General features: G+C 47.0%; 1 protein-coding gene across 3 annotated transcripts; it reads right to left on the reverse strand.

Moving 5' to 3' along the window:
• Positions 1-3,528: 3,528 nt before the first annotated feature.
• On the reverse strand, positions 3,529-19,443 carry RBFA (ribosome binding factor A). Of its 3 annotated transcripts, XM_065932244.1 has the most exons (8): positions 19,161-19,443; positions 16,506-16,548; positions 14,304-14,480; positions 13,742-13,854; positions 10,729-10,813; positions 7,106-7,179; positions 5,654-5,961; positions 3,529-5,424 (listed from the first exon to the last, which is right to left on the reverse strand). In XM_065932244.1, exons 1-7 carry the CDS (start codon positions 19,283-19,285, stop codon positions 5,700-5,702), a joined length of 879 nt encoding a protein of 292 aa, XP_065788316.1. In that variant the 5' UTR covers positions 19,286-19,443; the 3' UTR covers positions 3,529-5,424; positions 5,654-5,699. The 3 variants fall into 3 exon arrangements, with proteins under 3 accessions (XP_065788316.1, XP_065788315.1, XP_065788317.1); XM_065932243.1 differs by having other exon boundaries at positions 3,529-5,961; positions 19,161-19,442; XM_065932245.1 differs by lacking the exon at positions 19,161-19,443 and having other exon boundaries at positions 3,529-5,961; positions 14,304-15,577.

Genomic DNA, 19,443 nt, shown 5'->3' on the forward strand with positions numbered 1-19,443 from the left:
CTGTTTTTGAATTGTGTTTTGTTGTCACTTGTGTTGTAAGCATTATCTATTCTAGATTTTAATTCCTTATCAGACATATGATTTGCAAGTATTATCTCCCAGTCTGTGGATTGCCTTTTTATCTCATTGATAGTATCTTGGCACAAAAGATTCTCACAAAGTCCAACTTGCCTATGTTTCCTTTTGTTGCCTATGCCTTTTGTGTAATATCCAAGAAATCATTGCCAAATTGAGTGTTTTGAAGCTCTAGTCCTATGTATTCTTTTAAAAGTTTTAGTGTTAACTCTTTATGTGGCTTGTGGGGTCTTAGTTCCTCAACCAGGGGTTGAAACCATGCCTTTGGCAGTGGAAGCATGGAGTCCCAATCACTGGACTGCCAGAGAATTCTCTATATTGCTAAGTCTTAAATTTAGGTCTTTGATACACCTGACCTGTCTCCTGAGAAATATATGCTGGTCAAGAAGTAAGTTAGAACCAGATGGGGAACAACAGACCAGCTCAAAATTGGGAAAGAAGTACTATAAGACTGTATATTGTCACCCTGCTTATTTAACTTACACACAGAGTACATCAAGAGAAATGCCAGACTGGATGAATCACAAGCTAGAATCAATATTGCCAGGAGAAATACCAACAACTTCAGACATGCAGATAATAACACTCTATTGGCAGCAAGTGAAGAGCAACTAAAGAGCCTCTTGATGAGGGTGAAAAAAGACAGTGAAAAGGCTGGCTTGAAACTCAACATTCAAAACAACAACAACAACAACAACACCGTGGCATCCAGTCCCATCACTTCAGGGCAAATAGAAGGGGAAAAAGTGAGAGATGTTATTTTCTTGACCTCCAAAATCATTGTGGTGATTGCAGCCATGAAATTAAGATGTTTGCTCCTTGAAAGGAAAGCTGTGACAAACCTAGACAACATAATAAACAGCAGAGACATCACTTTGACAACAAAGGTTCATAGAGTCGAAGCTATGGTTTTTCCAGTAGTCAAGTAAAGATGTGAGTTGGACCATAAAGCAGCCTCAGAGCTGAAGAACTAACGCTTTCATATTGTGGTGCTAGACTCTTGAAAGTCCCTTGGACAGCAAGGAGCTCCAACCAGTCAATCCTAAAGGATGTTCACCTGGACTGATGCTGAATCCTCAATACTTTGGCCACCATATGCAAAGAGCTGACTCATTGGAAAATACTCTGATGCTGGGACAGATTGAGGGCAGGAGGAGAAGAGAGCAGCAGAGGTTGAGATGGTTAGATAGCATCACTGACTCAATGGATATGAATTTGAGCAAACTCTGGGAGATAGTGGACAGAGGAGACTGGTGTGCTGCAACCCATGGGGTTGCAAGAGCTGGACATCACTTAACGACTAAACAAAATGTCCAACTTCATACTTTTTTTTTTTTCTGTATTGGTCATGACACTTGGTATGCAGGATCTTAGTTCCCTGACCAGGGATTGAACCCTTGTCCCCTGCATTTAAGTATGGAGTCTTAACCACAGGACTGCCAAAGAAGTCCTCCACCTTCACACTTTGGCATGTGGCATCTAGCTTTCCCAGCATCATTTACTGAGACTTCCCTTTTTCCACCAAACAATCATAGCACCTTTGTCAAAAATCACCTGGCTATTTATGTGATGGTTCATTCCTAGGCTCTCTATTCTATTCCATTGGTCTGTATGCCTGTCTTAAAGCCAATAGCACAGTTTTGATTACTGTTGTTTTTGCAGTAAGTTTTCAAAATGGAAAATGAGTCATCCAGTTTAAGTCCTTTTTCAGAATTGTGCTGGCTGCTCAGAATCCCTTGAGATTCCTTATGAAATTTAGTATGAGCTTGACAATTCCTAGAGAAAAAAAGAAATCAAGATTTTGACAGTGACTGCACTGGTCTGTAGAGTGCTTTGAGTAATACTATTTTCATAAGTCTTCTAAACAGTTAATTTCTTTCAGCGTGTTTTGTAGTTTTCATTGTACAAGTCTTTCTCATTTATGCTTAACTCCTAAGTATTTCTCTTTTTTGGTAGTATTGTAAATATAATTATTGTAATATCAGGTTTTGGGGTTTTTTTGCCATACCATATGGCTTGTGGGACCTTAGTTCTTCAACCATGAATTGAACCTAGGCTCCAGCAGCAAAAGTGCAGAGTCCTAACCACTAGACTGTCAGGCAATACCCTGTAATCACTTTCAGATCACTCATTGCTCATGTATAGAAATGTGACAGCTTTTTCTGTGCTTTTAATCTTGCTACTTTGCAGGGCTCATTTATTAGATCTAACAGCTTTTCTTTGGTGTGGTATCTTTAAGATAGTCTACGTATAAGACCATATCATCTGCAAATAGATCACTTTTCCCTCTCTAATTTGTAGGCCTTTTCTTTTCCCTAATTGCTCTGGCTAGAACTTTCAGGACTATGTTGAAGAGAAACAGTTTAAACAGGCAGGCATCTTTGTCTTGCTGCTGACCTTAGATGAAAAGCTTCCGGTCTTTCACCACTGGGTGTTGTTTGCTGTGGATTTTCTCGTATAGATTTTACATTAAGGCAGTCTCCTTCTATTCCTACTTTGTTGAGTGTTTTTTCATGACAGGTGTTGAATTTTATCTTTTTTTTTTTTTGGCATCTTTTCAGATCATGTGGTTTTTCCTATCACTTTGTTGATGTGGCATGTAACACTGATGACTTTCATGTGTTGAACTTTTGCATTCCAGGGATATATCCCACTTGGTCATGGTGTTTAATCCTCTTGATATGCTGCTGAATCCTGTTTGCTAATATTCTGTTGATGATTTTCACATCAGTGCTCATAAAGGATACTGGATTTCACTTTTCTTTGTTGTGTGTGTGGTTTTGATGTTTGAGTTATACTGGCCTTCTAGAATAATTTGGTAAGTGTTCTCTCCTCATTTTGGGGGGAGAATAGTTAGCATACTTTTACAAGCTCTGTTACATGGACAGCCCTGCCAGGCTTTGTTACATGCCTAGAATTCAGGCAGGATTTCACAATGATTTTTCTTACTTCTCAGTGGTTCTTCCTCCACTTTTGCTTTTCTGGTCACTAAAACACACACACCCCACTGCTGGTGACCTTGTGACCAAGATTCATATGTATCTGATGTAATCTGCTTTGAAGACCCAGCAGTTGAGCATGGGAGCCAGATGGGGACAGTGACTCCTCCTGAGCCTCCTTGGTCCCAGTAACATGTGATGCAGGCATCCAGCCTGCAAGCCAGTTTGCAAGTTGTGGGCCCGAGTAGGGACCGACATCAGGAGTTCAACTTCCGCAAATGGAAGGGCCAGTCTACATAACACGGATGCCAACACCACACCAACCTTGATGATGTGTTTGGTTGCTCTTTATACAGCTCACAGCCCACCCAGAACACCCATTACCTACATGGGACTCTCCCCACTGCACTTCACTGACTCATTTCTGCGGAACCCGCATCAAGTGCTTCTCCAAAGCCAGTGCATGGGCCATCTGCACAGAGTGGAGACACAGGGGATTTTATGTTTGGGGCTGAGTGAAGAGAATTTATTGAACATTTCAGAGTTCCTTCTGTACATATTCTTCGCAGAGCAGCTTACTTTAATAAGCTGGATCTAATAATATCACAGTTCATGTTGAAAGGTGCTATGCATAAATCAGTCTGAAAATGAAAACAATGCGGCAAGGACCTGCATTCTATAAAACTGGGAACCGATATGCAGAGCTAAATGAAATAGTGTAGGGTGCAAGTTTTACCTTCAGATACTGAAAACTCTGAGGTCTTCAAACACTGGTGAGACTACCTGCGTGCACTCCAGAGGGTAAAGTGAGACACTGAAGGGCTGACTCAGAGCTGCTGCTCACACAGCATGTCCAGCGAAGGTCCTGGTTAGACCGAGCTGAGTTTTCTCAGGGAAAGAAGTGGAGTCCAGGCTGCTGCTGCTTGGATGTTGCTAGAGGAGCCTGGAGCTGCCATCCCCGGGGAATGTGACAGCACCTCCCTTCTGCCCTCTGCACCTGGAGCACAGAATTAGTCCTGACACCGTACACGGCTGTTCTAGGAGGGAAAACAGCAAGATTCCTCTCACCAAGACTCAGAGCTTCAGGAAGCAGGGCCCAGCAGCAGAAAGGCTACCAAGAGCCTTGCACTGAGACAATGCACTGAGTGTATGTGTGTGAGAGTTGGGTGGGCTACAAAGAGGAGGGGGGGGTGTGTGTGTGCACACTCTCACACTGAGACACTGTGCTGAGTGTGTGTCTGAATGTGTCTGAGTGTGAGAGATGGGAGGACTACAAAGGGAAGGTGCCCTGAGGTCTAGGGAAACTTGCTGCCATCCTGCTGGTCATGGCCAGTTGGGGGCTATCTCTGCTGTAGGGCAGGGTTTCCTCCCAACAGAAGCTACAGCAGAAAACACAGCTTTCCTTCAACACGAAGGCTACAGCAGCACCATGAACTTTCAGGTAGAACTGAGACGGCATTTCTCCAGCCTCCAAGGGCACGTGTGTGAGCTCTGGTTCCAGCCTGGCAAGACAGGAGCACCAGAAACACCCAGAGGCACCCACAGTCCTTCAAGGCGGGCGCTCCCAAGTCTGCCACCTCATCGCTCGTTAGAGCAGGTCCAGTGCACATTTTCACACTGGCCAGTCCTCCCTCCGGACATCTCTGGTCTGGAGAAGAGGCTGTGTGAGCACCCACCTTCCTAAGGAAACACCCGCACAGGTACCTGCACCCCTCCAGGGCAGCATCACACACGCACCACCCCCACAGCCATGTGCCCAGAGCGGGTACCCACGTGGCTGGCCTGTGTCCCAGGACGCTTGCTGTCCCTCCAGTGGGGGCTGCATCCCTGCCGGGTACTGCACCTCGTCCCAGGTGCTGACGGGGAACGGAGCATCCAGGCCATGCCACTGCTGCTGGGACACGGGCAACCTTCCCAAGACAGGTTACAAGAAGGGGGATCACACGCCCTGAAAGCCACGCTACAAACGTCCCTGCTGTATCTCAGCAGGAATCCTTCTCCAATCGTCTGAACTGGGTTGGTATTTTCAGTATTTTTAGCATTTTCAGTACTTCAAGGCTGACACCTGGTGAGTCGAGATGCCCCAAATTTAGGACACTTTCTCTGTGTCAGACTCAATGATTATTTCCTAATGAGGCTCATCTAAGACATGCATTCTCTTTGGAAATCAGAGCACAGAATCCCACACTCAGAAGAACTCGTCAGCAACTCAGGGCCAGGACTGACATCTCCATCAAAAGGTACTAATGTGGGGCTAAACCAACTGCAGAGAGGACAGCCGTTTACAGTCCAAGGTGAATGAAGCAGGCAAAGCAGTGCATCTGTGAACAGAGGCCACCTGTGCATCCCAGGACTCGAGTGTCCATGTGTCCAGAAGACCAGGGGAGCACAGCAGCCACAGATCTGCGGACTGTGGAGAAACCAGTGAGTGAGCAAATGTGCACACGCGGAGGCCTGACGGCTCACCATCCACCAAGAGGGTTTACACCCTTCCCACAGGCCTCCCCTGCAGCACTGCACAAAGGGTGCAGACAGCACTTGCAGTGCGCACACACCCGGAGCCAGGTCACGATCCACTGCCTTCTGATCCTTTCTCTCCACCTCAGTTCCTGCTCTGCTTCTTGGAGCCCCACCCGTACCCTGGGGCGCGCTCCTCAGGAGGCCCCTCAGTCGTCCAGGGGCTTGTCACTCCCCACCCTGCAGATAGTTCTTGGGAGAGAGGTCATCATCCACGTGGGGCTTGGCCTTCCTCCTCCTCATCTGCTTTATCAGGTCAGCCATGTGCTCTGGCCACAGGTGCCCCACACTCCTGTGCCCTTGCTCTCTTCTCCTCTTGTACTCCAGGATCTGCTTGTTGAGTGCCTCATGGTCAATCCCACACAGGTTGAAGTGTGCAGCAGGGCCCACGGTATCACTTGGCAAAGCCACATCCAGGGCCTCGGGGTCACTGGGGGGGAAGGGGAGTTGTCACACCAGGCACAAATATCACATGGCGTACAAACACTGTTAGCCCCCTGCCCACACACCGCGCTGCCGCCTCTCTAATAGAACTGTGGAGCCAGCACAAAGCAGGGTTTGGTCCAGCGGTCTCCAGTCTAGCACTTCTTGACCAGCACCCCTGGAGCCTGTATGTGGCTCAGGCCACCATGCTCCTGATGCAGACATTCTGGGCTGACAGCAAGTGTATTTTCATGGCTTCCCCACTTAAACATGGCTAGTGCACTAGGCTAGTTAAACAGAATCATGGGGAGCTGGTCTTTAGTTACCTGATGAACCAAAAAAGAAGACAAGTCTATTCTGAGGGCAAAACCAGAGCAATCCTCACAAAACCCCAATTTGGCTACAGCACGCCCCTCACTCTCCGATCTGGAAGGGCTCCACACCCACAGGCGCTCCACCTGCCTCTCCCAGGTCTGCTCCTCACTGAGCTGGAACTGAAGACTCACTGCCACTCGTGGCTTCTGACCTAGCTCAGGGGTCCAAGTGTTACCCCCCCGCCCCCTGGCAGCCTGGTTCCTATAGGCCCTGGCCCCTGAGGCTCTGATGGTACCCAAGTGATGCTCACATAGCTGATCTAAGGATACAGGCTAGACACCCGGTGTAGCTGTTCCCTCACCTGAAACAGGTACCCCTCCACACCCCGAATCCTCACATCACCTTCTCAGAGGCCTATCCTGATATTCACTGCTTCCTAGCAAGACGCAGGCTCCAAAGACACTGCCATTTGTTCACAGCATTCCCTAAGCATTAGAACAGGCCTGCTGGGAGCAGGCACTCGACATAAACACACAAGGGAATGGAGAGGATGGGCTGCAACCACCAGCACTCAGTGTCCAGGCCCCAGCACTTCTGGTGGGCCTGGAGGCCCTCCTGACACCTCCCCGAGGTGCTGGGTAAATGGCCAGGCTGCCACTGTGGACTGCCATGGGCCAACACTGGGTTGGGCCTTAGGTCAAGACCCTAGAGCATAAAGCAGGGCCCACCCCCACACACTGGGCTGGGGGCAGGCAGGACTGTACAGCAGTTGTGGAAACCAGAAAGTCCATAACTGTGTGTGCCCAAATCAAAAACACATGTCCACATGTTACCACCTGAAGTCACTTTGCACAAAGTCTTCTTTTTCATCCCGGGGTCCAAAATCAGCAATTGCCAGTAGCCGATCAATCTGAAACGCAACAGACAGTGGGTTACCGGAGAGCTGTGCTTCTCCACTGCTTGCACCCGAGAGGGGAGCCAGCAGACTGCGAGTGTCAGGCCACCCAGAGCCACGGCCACCTCAGGGCCCAGCCGTGTGACAGGGCTCCCTCCCTGACACTGCCCACGCCCACGATCTTAGTTACACTTGTTCTGATAACGAACTGAGACTTCTCAAAAAACTATACTTAAAGCATGTAAATGCTAGTCAAATTTACAAAGGAACCAGTTAAATATTAGTTGAATTACTGACACTTACTGGTTTCTAATGAGGTTCTGTAAAATGCTTCAATTTTGCCATAGCATTTGCTTGGGGGAAAGAACCCCCCAGCGTGGCTATGTGGGAGTCACAAAGCCCAGCATTTGACTCTAGCTCTGTAGGGTGTGAGGGGCCAAGACTGGAGATGTACTCTGCTCTTCAGCAGGGCCCAGCAAGGTCCCCCCACCTTCACCTGCCTGCTCTGATGCCGCCAGGTCCTCCCACCAGGGCTGTGCACAGAGACCTGACCTCCCACTTCAGTACAAGCCCAGCCAGCCTGACCCACAACCGGGTCCCGACATCCACATGAAGTCATCATCAACAAGTGACGCTATTAAAACCACAAGGTGAGAAGAGGCAGAACTGGACATGAGCCAGTCCACTGAAAACCCAGTAACAGGATGATGATGCTACATCGAGGACAAACTGGCCTCCTTGAGTTAAAACTGGGAGTTAACTCACATTCCTGATGGCCAACGGTGTTGAGCATCTGAGTGTGCACACTGGCAGAACCACCAGTGCTGGGCACCCCCGAGTGTGCACACTGGCAGAACCAGTAGTTTTACTGAATTACCTAGGCTTCAGTTTGGACATAGGTGATACCGGCCTCTTTCTTTTTTATTTATTTAGTTATTTATTTATTTATTTTTTAATTAGTTGGAGGCTAATTACTTCACAACATTTCAGTGGATTTTGTCATACATTGATATGAATCAGCCATAGAGTTACAGGTATTCCCCATCCCGATCCCCCCTCCCACCTCCCTCTCCACCCGATTCCTCTGGGTCTTCCCAGCCCACCAGGCCCAAGCACTTGTCTCATGCATCCCACCTGGGCTGGGTGATCTGTTTCACCATAGATAATATATATGCTGATCTTTCGAAACATCCCACCCTCACCTTCTCCCACAGAGTTCAAAAGTCTGTTCTGTACTTCTGTGTCTCTTTTTCTGTTTTGCATATAGGGTTATCGTTACCATCTTTCTAAATTCCATATACATGTGTTAGTATGCTGTAATATTCTTTATCTTTCTGGCTTACTTCACTCTGTATAATGGGCTCCAGTTTCATCCATCTCATTAGAACTGATTCAAATGAATTCTTTTTAACGGATGAATAATATTCCATGGTGTATATGTACCACAGCTTCCTTATCCATTCATCTGCGGATGGGCATCTAGGCTGCTTCCATGTCCTGGCTATTACAAACAGTGCTGCGATGAACATTGGGGTGCACGTGTCTCTTTCAGATCTGGTTTCCTCAGTGTGTATGCCCAGAAGTGGTATTGCTGGGTCATATGGCAATTCTATTTCCAGTTTTTTAAGAAATCTCCACACTGTTTTCCTTAGTGGCTGTACTAGTTTGCATTCCCACCAACAGTGTAAGAGGGTTCCCTTTTCTCCACACCCTCTCCAGCATTTATTGCTTGTAGACTTTTGGATAGCAGCCATCCTGACTGGCGTGTAATGGTACCTCATTGTGGTTTTGATTTGCATTTCTCTGATAATGAGTGATGTTGAGCATCTTTTCATGTGTTTGTTAGCCATCTGTATGTCGTCTTTGGAGAAATGTCTGTTTAGTTCTTTGGCTCATTTTTTGATTGGGTCGTTTATTTTTCTGGAATTGAGCTTCAGGAGTTGCTTGTATATTTTTGAGATTAATCCTTTGACTGTTTCTTCATTTGCTATTATTTTCTCCCAATCTGAGGACTGTCTTTTCACCTTACTTATAGTTTCCTTTTGATACCGGCCTCTTTCAAACATCCAGACCCGTGACCTGAAAACTGCATTCTATCCTGAGAACGCAAAGTAAGCTGTTCAAACTGGAGCAGTAGCAACTACTTGCAACTTTTCTTGCAACCAATATTAGACAGAAATAAACTGACAGAAGACTCCAAGTTTCATCAAGAACTGATTTCAAATTTCTGTGTCTATCCAAGCTGCTTACCAATGGAGGATTTTAAATCTTAAAAATGTACAGAGTCTGAAAAACTCTGCTCTGACTTAGCCAGGGGAAGCAGCGACCATGCCCTTGACAATCACCTGCCCAAATCAGCAACCCACTCTGGTTCAGCCTTTACTCCTAACTACAGTGAGACAGAGTGCAGGACGATGCGTCCAGCCACGGCCTGACCCTCCCTTGGCAGCTCCACGTGCAGGACCCGCCATCACCATGTGGCTCGTGTCCGACCCTTCAGAACTTCCCTTGGGCACATGTGGTAGGACAGACAGGCCTGAAGTGGACAAAGGCCCCCCTCGAGACACACAAGCATACAGGTGGGAGCACGCCCTCCCCAATGACTTTTCTGGAAAGGAAGCCACACAGCCAGGGCGCACCTTGCAGCCACGACATCTTCCTCCACAGAGAGTGGGACGAGTCACGATTTAGCGAGGGCGGGGAGCCCACCCTCCGGGACAGGCTGGGCTCCTCCCGCAGCCCTGCACGCGGACTCCTGCTGGGGTCTGCACACCACAGCCCAAACCCGCCTGGGCTGACAAGTGACTCTGCAACTTCACTCCTGCTCCCCTTCTAGCGAGGAAGCCACACACCCACGAGGCTATTATCCAAACAGTGTTTCCAGTATAGGTGTATGATGAAAAATGAGAAACAACAATGTACAACCGGATCTTTCTTCCTCTGTGGACCTACGCACTACCTAGTCGGTGAACACGCCACCGAATCCTCCTGCAGTGCTGCTGGCTTCTTCAGTGAACCCGTGAGAGTGTAAGACGCCTTAATAACCCAGGAACTACCACCAGATGAAAAACGCATGTATGTTAACGGGGTTTTAACCTCTAAAACCTGTACTGAAAACAAGGAAACAACTAAGGAACAATGACAGTTGCAGGACAGAACGTAAGTGTGTCACCCTTGATGGTGTAAAGTAACCACAGACAGACTGAAACTCAGGGAAGTGAGAGGAGGCGGCACGCTCAGGGGGCAGCTCCGACTGCGTCACATTTATGAACATAGAGACGGGGTTGCAGTTTTTGAGTGTGATATTCAAACTACAACCACAGGGTTATAGTTTTGAGGGTGATTCTGACGAGCATCAAAAAATTAAAGCTATGCAATGTGGCTTCCTCTGGGGAACTGGGGTGAGGACAGGGACACAGGAGCCCTACTTTTCATTTGTACCTTTCCAAATATTACCTTTTAAAATATGTACACAGGATTCTTTTGAATATTTAAAACTTAAATGTAAAACCTTATGCATACAAAAGTTGACACAGTAAAGACACAATTATGTAAAAGCCTTACCTCCATCACAGCTGCATATTTTTTGTCCTGAACGAACACTATAGGTGGCACATTCCTCAGGGTCTGCTGAGACATCAGAAGATGCCTGGAGAGAAAATAAGGTTTGAGCAGTTGAAGTGACATCTGGCGGAGGGATGTCAGAAACAGAGATGTCATCTCACAAAGAGGTGAGACGTGAGTTTTGTTCATCACAGTATTTGAGGATGAAAAATCTTCCTTAGCCAACTGCCACATTTCAATAGGGATATAAAATGCATTATCACAACTGTTTTTATGCTCTATATGCAGCTTTTGAGACCCTTATCAAGTCTGCCGTGAACTTGGGAGGGCCTGCGGGTGTCACCGCCAGCGTCCACCCCTCCATTCACGGGCACCAGCAGCAGCTCCACAGAAGGGTGGCCGCCAGCCCACCACCACCAGACGCCAGACACAGAGACCCTGCTGGGACACACAAGCACAGCTGCCCAGCGACAGAACTGGTACACAGTCATGCGGATTCACACTAAAGCCTGGTGATCCAAAGAGGTGGGAAACATTCTGTTCAACTGACTTTTCTGATTGCTGCTGCTGTTTAGCCGCTTCAGTCGTGTCCGACTATTAGTGACCCCACGGACTGTAGCCCACCAGGCTCCTCTGCCCATGGGATTCTCCAGGCAAGAATACTGGAGTGGGTTGCCATGCCCTCCTCCAGGGGATCTTCCCGACTCAGGGATCAAACCCATGTCTCTTGCATTGCAGGTGATTCTTCACCACTGAGCTACCAAGGAAGTCCCACTTTTCTGATTACCTAAAAGCTAATAAGAAAACAATACTGTTATCTCAACACTTGTTGGAAATCTCTCGTTTTCTTGTTTCTGTGAAATGTAAAAACTGAGAGTGACGAGCACTCTGACGCCCAGCTTCAGAGACCACAACACTGTGAGGGATGCAGAGCAGCTGAGCAAGCACGCAGGAGAACACCAGACCTGCAGGACCCTGCTCTCAGCATCTACCACCTCGCCTTCTAAAAATGAAGTGTGGGGCTTCCCTGGGGTCCAGGGGTCAAGAATCAGGGGACGCAGGTTCAATCCCTGGACCAGGAAGAGCCCACACCCCATGGGGCAACTAAGCCCGTGAGCCCCAACTACAGAGCCTGTGCTCTGGAGCCCATGCTCTGTGACGAGAGTCACCCCTGCTCCCCATGACTGGAGAAAGCCCGTGTGCAGCATCGAAGACCCAGAGCAGCCAAAAATAAATAAAAACTTTAAGAAGAAAAATAGAAGCCCGCTGTACAGTGGAGGCAGGAGGCCCAGGGAGAAAGAGAAGAAGGAAGGAGAAAGCCCAGTTCTGAGGTTTTCTGCGTTTTAAAGACTGAGGAGAAAACTGATTAACTTTTTTCCTACCACCCAGCTCAGTGGTTCTCACAATTTTTGGTCTCAGAACCCCCTTTATACTCTTAACAATTACTGAGGACACCAAAGACCTTTTGTTTATGTGGGTTACATCAACCAACATTTAACACATTAGAAAGTGAAGCTGAAAAATATAAAAATATGTATTCATTAATTCATTCAAATAACAGCTGTATTTTAAATGAGACTAAGAAGAGTGACACTGCTTGCTGCTGCTGCTAAGTCGCTTCAGTGGTGTCCAACTCTGTGCGACCCCATAGACGGCAGCCCACCAGGCTCCCCCGTCCCTGGGATTCTCCAGGCAAGAACACTAGAGTGGGTTGCCATTTCCTTCTCCAATGCATGAAAGTGAAAAGTGAAACTGAAGTCGCTCAGTTGTGTCTGACTCTTAGCGACCCCATGGACTACAGCCCACTAGGCTACTCAGTCTAAGGGACTTTCCAGGCAAGAGTACTGGAGTGGGTTGCCATTGCCTTCTCCTGACACTGCTTACATGGTTTCAAATTTCTTTAAAACCCAGCATAATGGAAGTCAAGTAGTTTCTCACCTCTGTATCTGCATCCAATCTGTCCTACTATTTTGCTTAAAAAAAAATAAGGCAATGTAAGCTCGCTGATCTGTAACTGAAAAAGGAAGAGTATGTGAACAGCCCTTCAGAAAGGAGTCGAGGTTCTCTGATGCTACACAGAATCTCAATGAAAGTGGTTTATTTAGGGCTGCAATGTGGAATCTGAAACCAGAGGGATGGACAGGTCACATTAAAATCCTGTGATCCTCTTGCCCTCTGAATTGACCTTTCCCCATTGGTGATTTTGTAACATCACACATTGGTATTTTTCCGAAAATACTGATTTACCAAGTTACACAGATTTTCAGAATTGATGATGCACTTTACAATATATCATCTCCAATCTCATCCAAAGGGTCTTATGAACTGCAAAGCTGTCAGACTCACTGTAGTGGGTACAGGCTTTCTCAAATTCTCATTTTCACCAAAAGCTTGAATTTTATCACTGGTAACAAACATGGTCAGTTGTTTTCTTGAAGTGACACGTTCACTTTACTCACTTTGGAGAAAATGTCTGTCAGATACCTACATCTTAATAACCACAGTTGGTTCACTTGTTCTTCCAAGTGAAAAATGTGTATTCTGGATTACAATCAGCAACCACAATATTTTTCCAAGACAACCACCATGACTTCACCCACACTTTCCACCACAGATACTAAAAAGATGTGCCCAAGGGTCAGATTTAATAAAGGGAGTAACTTCTGCTTATTCACCAAGCGTATTCTTATTGAAGCTGGCAGTTGATTACCGTGAGTACATGCTGACGCCACAGTGATGACCAGGACATCCTCTGTGCAAATGTCCACACAGCGAGAAAGGAAAACCACACCTCACCATGAAAACAGCTCTTACCTCAGGAACGTCCCCCAACAAAGGACCTCGGGGGTCCCCAGGGACCCAGGACCCACTTAGGGAACCACTGACCTGGCTTGTGGCTTATATGAAGATGTGAATTCTGTTCTGAAATTCAAGAAAACACTTCCAAAATTTTCCTTAAAAGCAAAAATGGTGGACACACTGGCCGGCAGGCAGGGTCAGGCAGACGGCTCACCTCATGTGCGCAGCACTTCTCCGCAGGACAGCCTCCGTGTGTGCGTTCTGAGCCTCAGAGAGGGTCGTCCTCCAGAAGACGCGGCAGGCGGAGAAGTCTGAAGTCAGAGAGACCTGAGCTCCCCCACCCCCACCCCAAATCTCTGTCAGTTCACCTGGGCTCTCGTGGACAGAGAGTGTCAGGAGAGAGGCACTAAGCCAAGGGCAGTCCTGGCTTTGCCCCCATCGCTAGCGCCCAGCGCCCCGACCTGACTCCAGCCCCCCGCCCTGCCCCAGAAGCGCCTCAGTGCCCTCTGCCCTCCCTGGGGTGAACCCACTTCACCCTGAGGGTGCAGACGGCAGGAGCCAGCTCCCCGTCCTCACCCGGAGAGGAAGGCACATGGCCCACCACTCATCTGACCCAGGTCTTCCTCTGATGGCCCGCCTCATCCCGGGCAGAGCACCGGGTACTGTCTGAACCTGCCCCCCATGCCTTCCTCCCAATACCTCAAGGCACACACCGAGCCTCCCTCCTGCCTCTCCCAATGCCAGGCGCGTGATGGGGTGCAAGGCCCCTTGGCTACCTTGCAGAGCTCCACGTTCAGGTCACACAACTCCTGGCTCACTTCAGGGGTGCACAGCATGTCTGTGAGCGCTTTGTAGAGGAGACCGTTTAGGGCCCTCAGGCGCACCTGGTCTTCCTTCCGGGTTCTCCGAGAGGTGCACTTCGTCAGGAACTCCAACTGGGCTGACTTGTGGGTCTCCATCAAGAAGAAAGGCCAACATTACACAAAGGCCAACATGACATCTGTACATGAACCTTACTGACAACAAGGGTCACCCTCAGTCACCTTGGCTTTTATATATACTTCATTTTACAGACCTGGACCCGTCTAGATTTTACCTAATATCCCTTCAAAATTAAAAGCAGGCCAAGTACATATATATTTCCAAAAAAATTCTTAGTGAAATGTAACCCACATACCATAAAATTCTCCCTCTTAAAACGTACAATTCAGTGGTTTCCAGTATCAGTTCAGTTGCTCAGTTGTGTCTGACTCTGCAACCCCCATGGACTGCAGCACGCCAAGCTTCCCTGTCCACCACCAACTCCTCAAGCTCACTCAAACATCGAGTCGGTGATGCCATCCAACAACCTCATCCTCTCATTCCCTTCTCCTCCTGCCTTCAGTCTTTCCCATCATCAGGGTCTTTTCCAATGAGTCAGTTCTTCACATCACGTGACCAAAGTATTGAAACATCAGATTCAGTCCTTTCAATTAATACTCAGGACTTATCTCCTTTAGGATGGACTGGTTGGATCTCCTTGCAGTCCAAGGGACTCTGAAGAGTCTTCTCCAACACCACAGTTCAAAAGCATTAATTCTTCGGTGCTCAGTTTTCTTTATAGTCCAACTCTCACATCCATACACGACTATTGGAAAAACCATAGCTTTGACTACACTGACCTTTGTTGGCAAAGTAATGTCTATGCTTTTTAATATGCTGTCAAGGTTTGTCATAGCTTTTCTTCCAAGGAGCAAGCATCTTTTAATTTCATGGCTGCAATCACCATCTGCAGTTACTTTTGAGCCCCCAAAAATAAAGTCTGTCACTGTTTCCCCATCTATTTGCCATGAAGTGATGGGACCAGATGCCATGATCTTTTTTTGAATGTTGAGTTTTAAGTCAGCTTTTTTACTCTACTCTTTCACTTTCATCAAGAAGCTCTTTAGTTCCTCTTCACTTTCTGCCATAAGGGTGGTGTCATCTGTATATCTGAGGTTATTGATATTTCTCCTACCAATCTTGACTCCAGCTTGTGTTTCATCCAGCCTGGCATTTCGCATGATGTACTCTATATAGAAGATAAATAAGCAAGGTGACAATATACAGCCTTGATGTACTCCTTTTCCAATCTGGAACCAGTTTGTTATTCCTTGTCCAGTTCTAACTGCTGCTTTTTGATGTGCACGCAGATTTCTCAGGAGGCAGGTAAGGTGGTCCTATCTCTTTAAGAAGTTTTCAGTTTGTTGTGATTCACACAGCCAAAGGCTTTAGTGTATTCAGTGAAGTAGGAGGTTTCTAGTATACACAGTTTATTTTTTTTCTAAAAGGAAACATTCGTTACACACACTTCCATGATACACATACAATGTATTTTAGAAATACTGCAGACTAGTACAGATTTTTACAGACTATTACAATATTACCTTCCAGAGTATTACAATAAAGCAGATATCACAATACAATGAGTCATATGAATTTTCTGGATTCCCGAGGCATATAAGTTATGTCTGCACTATAGTGTAGTCTATTAAGTGTGCAGTAGCAATGTATCTAAAGACAATATACACGCCTTAACTGAAAACACATTTTTGCTAAAACATGCTGACGCTGACCTGCCAAAGCAGGGATACCACAGACCTCAATCCGTAAAAAGTATGTAGGAAATGCAACACAAGGAGTGCCTGCATACCTACACATATCTGTGTTACACACACACACACACACACACACACACACACACACACACACACACACACAACCTGAATGGATGTCACCATGTTAGAATCTGGTAACAGATACGACATTCTGGAAAACTGTGGTGTAATTTTTTTAAAGGTCAAATCCCCACGTTAGCAGCGTACGTACACAGGCTCACCCCTCCAGACCCTGCTCCCTCCTGTACTGATGCAGATGGACCACAGGCTGGAGTGCTGCCCGGGGCAGGGCCTCCTGCCCTCCGAGATCCCAAAGTGCTCGTCACTGCTCCTCCTACTTACCAAGTGAGAGCCCAAGGAAGGACCTTCATACCAGAACTTCTTCCTGTAGAAGAAAGTGAGAACTCTGCTGGATACAATGGCAAGCTGGGTAAGAAACAGTTACAAATGCTAATCGCAGGTTATGATATCAAAGCTGTTTCTAAAGGGCTAAGCCTGGACATACAAAGTTCCTGGGGTTCTAAAAGATTTAGATATCCACCTGACAGCAGCACGGGTTTTCAGGGAGGGACAGAAGGCAGTTTTAATTCAGCTCCAAGTTTTACCTAAAGTCTACTTCTAGTCCTAAAGATGGAGAAAGGGGATCTTAAAAACACACCTACCACACACGTTTCCTACTCAACAAAGCTGCTGCCTGGGATCTGGTTAACAACTGACACCATCACACACTGACAGCTAGGTCAGCAGAAGGCGGATGGGAGAGCCAGGCTCCTGACTGCTGCAGACAAGCAAGGGAGGGGGGTGAGGACCATCCGGGTGCAAGCAGACTAGAGATGGAGGTCAGCAGGAACTCAAGTTCCACTTTTTAACAGCTACAGGTGGTGACATGGAGAAACATTTATAGATAAGCATACACCCCTGACTTAACCTGAACACATATTGTTTTCACTTTGTCAGCTGAATGGGTATAAAAGACAAATACCCCAGTAGCAATGACATACTCAGCTCCAGATCATGGTTCTGATGCCAGTGTCCAGTGAAGGAACCAGGCAGAGCTCCTTGGAGAAATGGCTGGTTCTAGTGCTGAGGCATTCTGTAGTGCCATAAAGTAAAGAAATGCTAATAAATTTCTTTAAATGTAAAAATTACTTCAAGGGTTCCCCCGGTAGTCTACTGGTTAAGAATCTGCCTGCCAACACAGGGGACAGGTTTGATCCCTGATCCTGGAAGATCCCACATGCCACAGAGCAACTAAGCTACTGAGTCCACAGGTCCTAGAGCCTGTGCCCTGCAATGAGAAGCTGCTCACTGCAGCTACTGCCCCCTCTCCCCACAACTAGAGAAAGCCTGTGGGCAACAACAAAGACCCAGTACAACCAATAAATAAATAAAATAAAATAAATAAAAACTACTTCAAAACCCCTAACAATGAAGTACGTCAAAGGAACACAGAAGCCACCTGAAAGAGCTACCAATGGTCAAAGCTGGAACAACTGCAGCAAAATTAAGTAGTAATGGGTTCTAACCCATGGGTGCATACTGATAGGAATTAACAAATGGAGAAAAAGAGACACATGTTCCATCAAAAGTCTCAATAATTCATGAACCTAACTCACACTACTCCTCATGTGTGAGTGGCATACAGTGACTTCCCATCAAAGATGACAGCATGGAATCAGAGCGGGGGAGGTAACTTTACCTCAAGTGGATAAACTTGACAGACACAAAGGACGCTAGTCAGTGATCAAGACCAACATCAACAGGGATAAACATCATGTATGTGTTCATATGGTGTGATGATGTGATGAAAATGTCACTTTACATGTATCATCTTCCCCCCAAACCAAGACCCCAGTATAATCAAGAGAAAATCATCACACCAGTACCAACAGAGAGGCATTCTACAAATATCTAACCCGTGCTCCTCAAACTGTGGAGGTCATCAAGCACCAACAGTTGGAGAAACTGACACAGGTGAAGAGGAACCTAAAAAGATGTCCCTGGATAGGATACCGGAACAGAAAAATGACAGCAGAAAATGAAGGAATGGTGCATAAAGCTCGGACTTTAGTTAATAATGTATCAGTGCTGGTTCATCAACTGTAACACATATGCCAAACCAAAATAAGAGATATAGGGGAAACTGTGCTCATGTGGGAACTCTCTTCATCTTTGCCAATCTAAAACTTTTTTAAAGTGTATTAAAACAAAACATATACATATATACACTTACGCATATCTACAATAGAATCAAAATGATGTGGAAATTAACATAATTTATTATACTTATCTCATCACAACAAAACATATCCTATTTTTTTAATTCCTCAAATTAACCTCACAGAGAAAGCATTAAGGTGGAAAGGCAATTCTTACATATTTTTCTTATTTCCCTGTGATGAAACTGCTCTCCCGTAAAAACGCTTCTAATAACAAGAATCACCATCCCTCGGTGTCTGTAAGGAACTGGTTCCAAGATCCCACAAACACCAAAACTCGAGGATGCCCAACGCGTTGTGTTTGCTCATAAACTCCGCGCATCCTCCCGGACACACTAAGTCTTGATCGCTAGGTTACTTACCATACCTGATACCATGTAAATACTACCAAAACAGTTGCCAGCAAGGCAAGTTCAGGTTCTGTTTTTTAGAACTTCGTGGAATTTCTTCTGAACATTTTCAATCCAAGGTTGGTTGAATCCAAGGATTTGAAACCTCGGACCCATGGTGGAATGTAAACATCACTTGGCTTTAAAAGTTCACTTTGCTTTTAGCAGACTTAAAATCATCACAACTACAGTTGTGTATTAAAGTACAGAAAAAAGGCAGGGTGGAAAAACCGCAAACGGCAGCCGTGACGGGTGGACCCGCGGAGACTGCGCTCACAGACTTGGTTGCGCGCTCGGGCGCCAGCTAGCGCCCAGGCGGAGCCCCCACCCTTGAGGACCCCAGCCCGGGCCACCGCCCCAACGCCCTCCACCCCACTCGGGAACATTACTTGGTTTTCGAAGCAAATTTCTTGAGCAGGTTCTTGCCACAGGACACAGGCGAGCTGTGCAGACCTCGGACACCACTCAGAAGCCCCAGGTGGAGCCCCGGCCGCCACCTGAGAGCGGCCCACATGTTTGCTCAGCGACTGCGGACAAATAGCGACGTAAGGCGGGGCGACGGTAACAAGGTGACGTGGGGCGGGGCAAAGCAAGACGGGGACCCTTAGCGGGGAGACGTGGGCAGGAAGACAGACGCGGCGGGGCAGTGAGCAGGCAATGGGCGGGGCCCAA

The sequence above is a fragment of the Muntiacus reevesi genome, chromosome 4 (genome assembly GCF_963930625.1).
Source record: "Muntiacus reevesi chromosome 4, mMunRee1.1, whole genome shotgun sequence".
Lineage (NCBI taxonomy): Eukaryota > Metazoa > Chordata > Mammalia > Artiodactyla > Cervidae > Muntiacus > Muntiacus reevesi.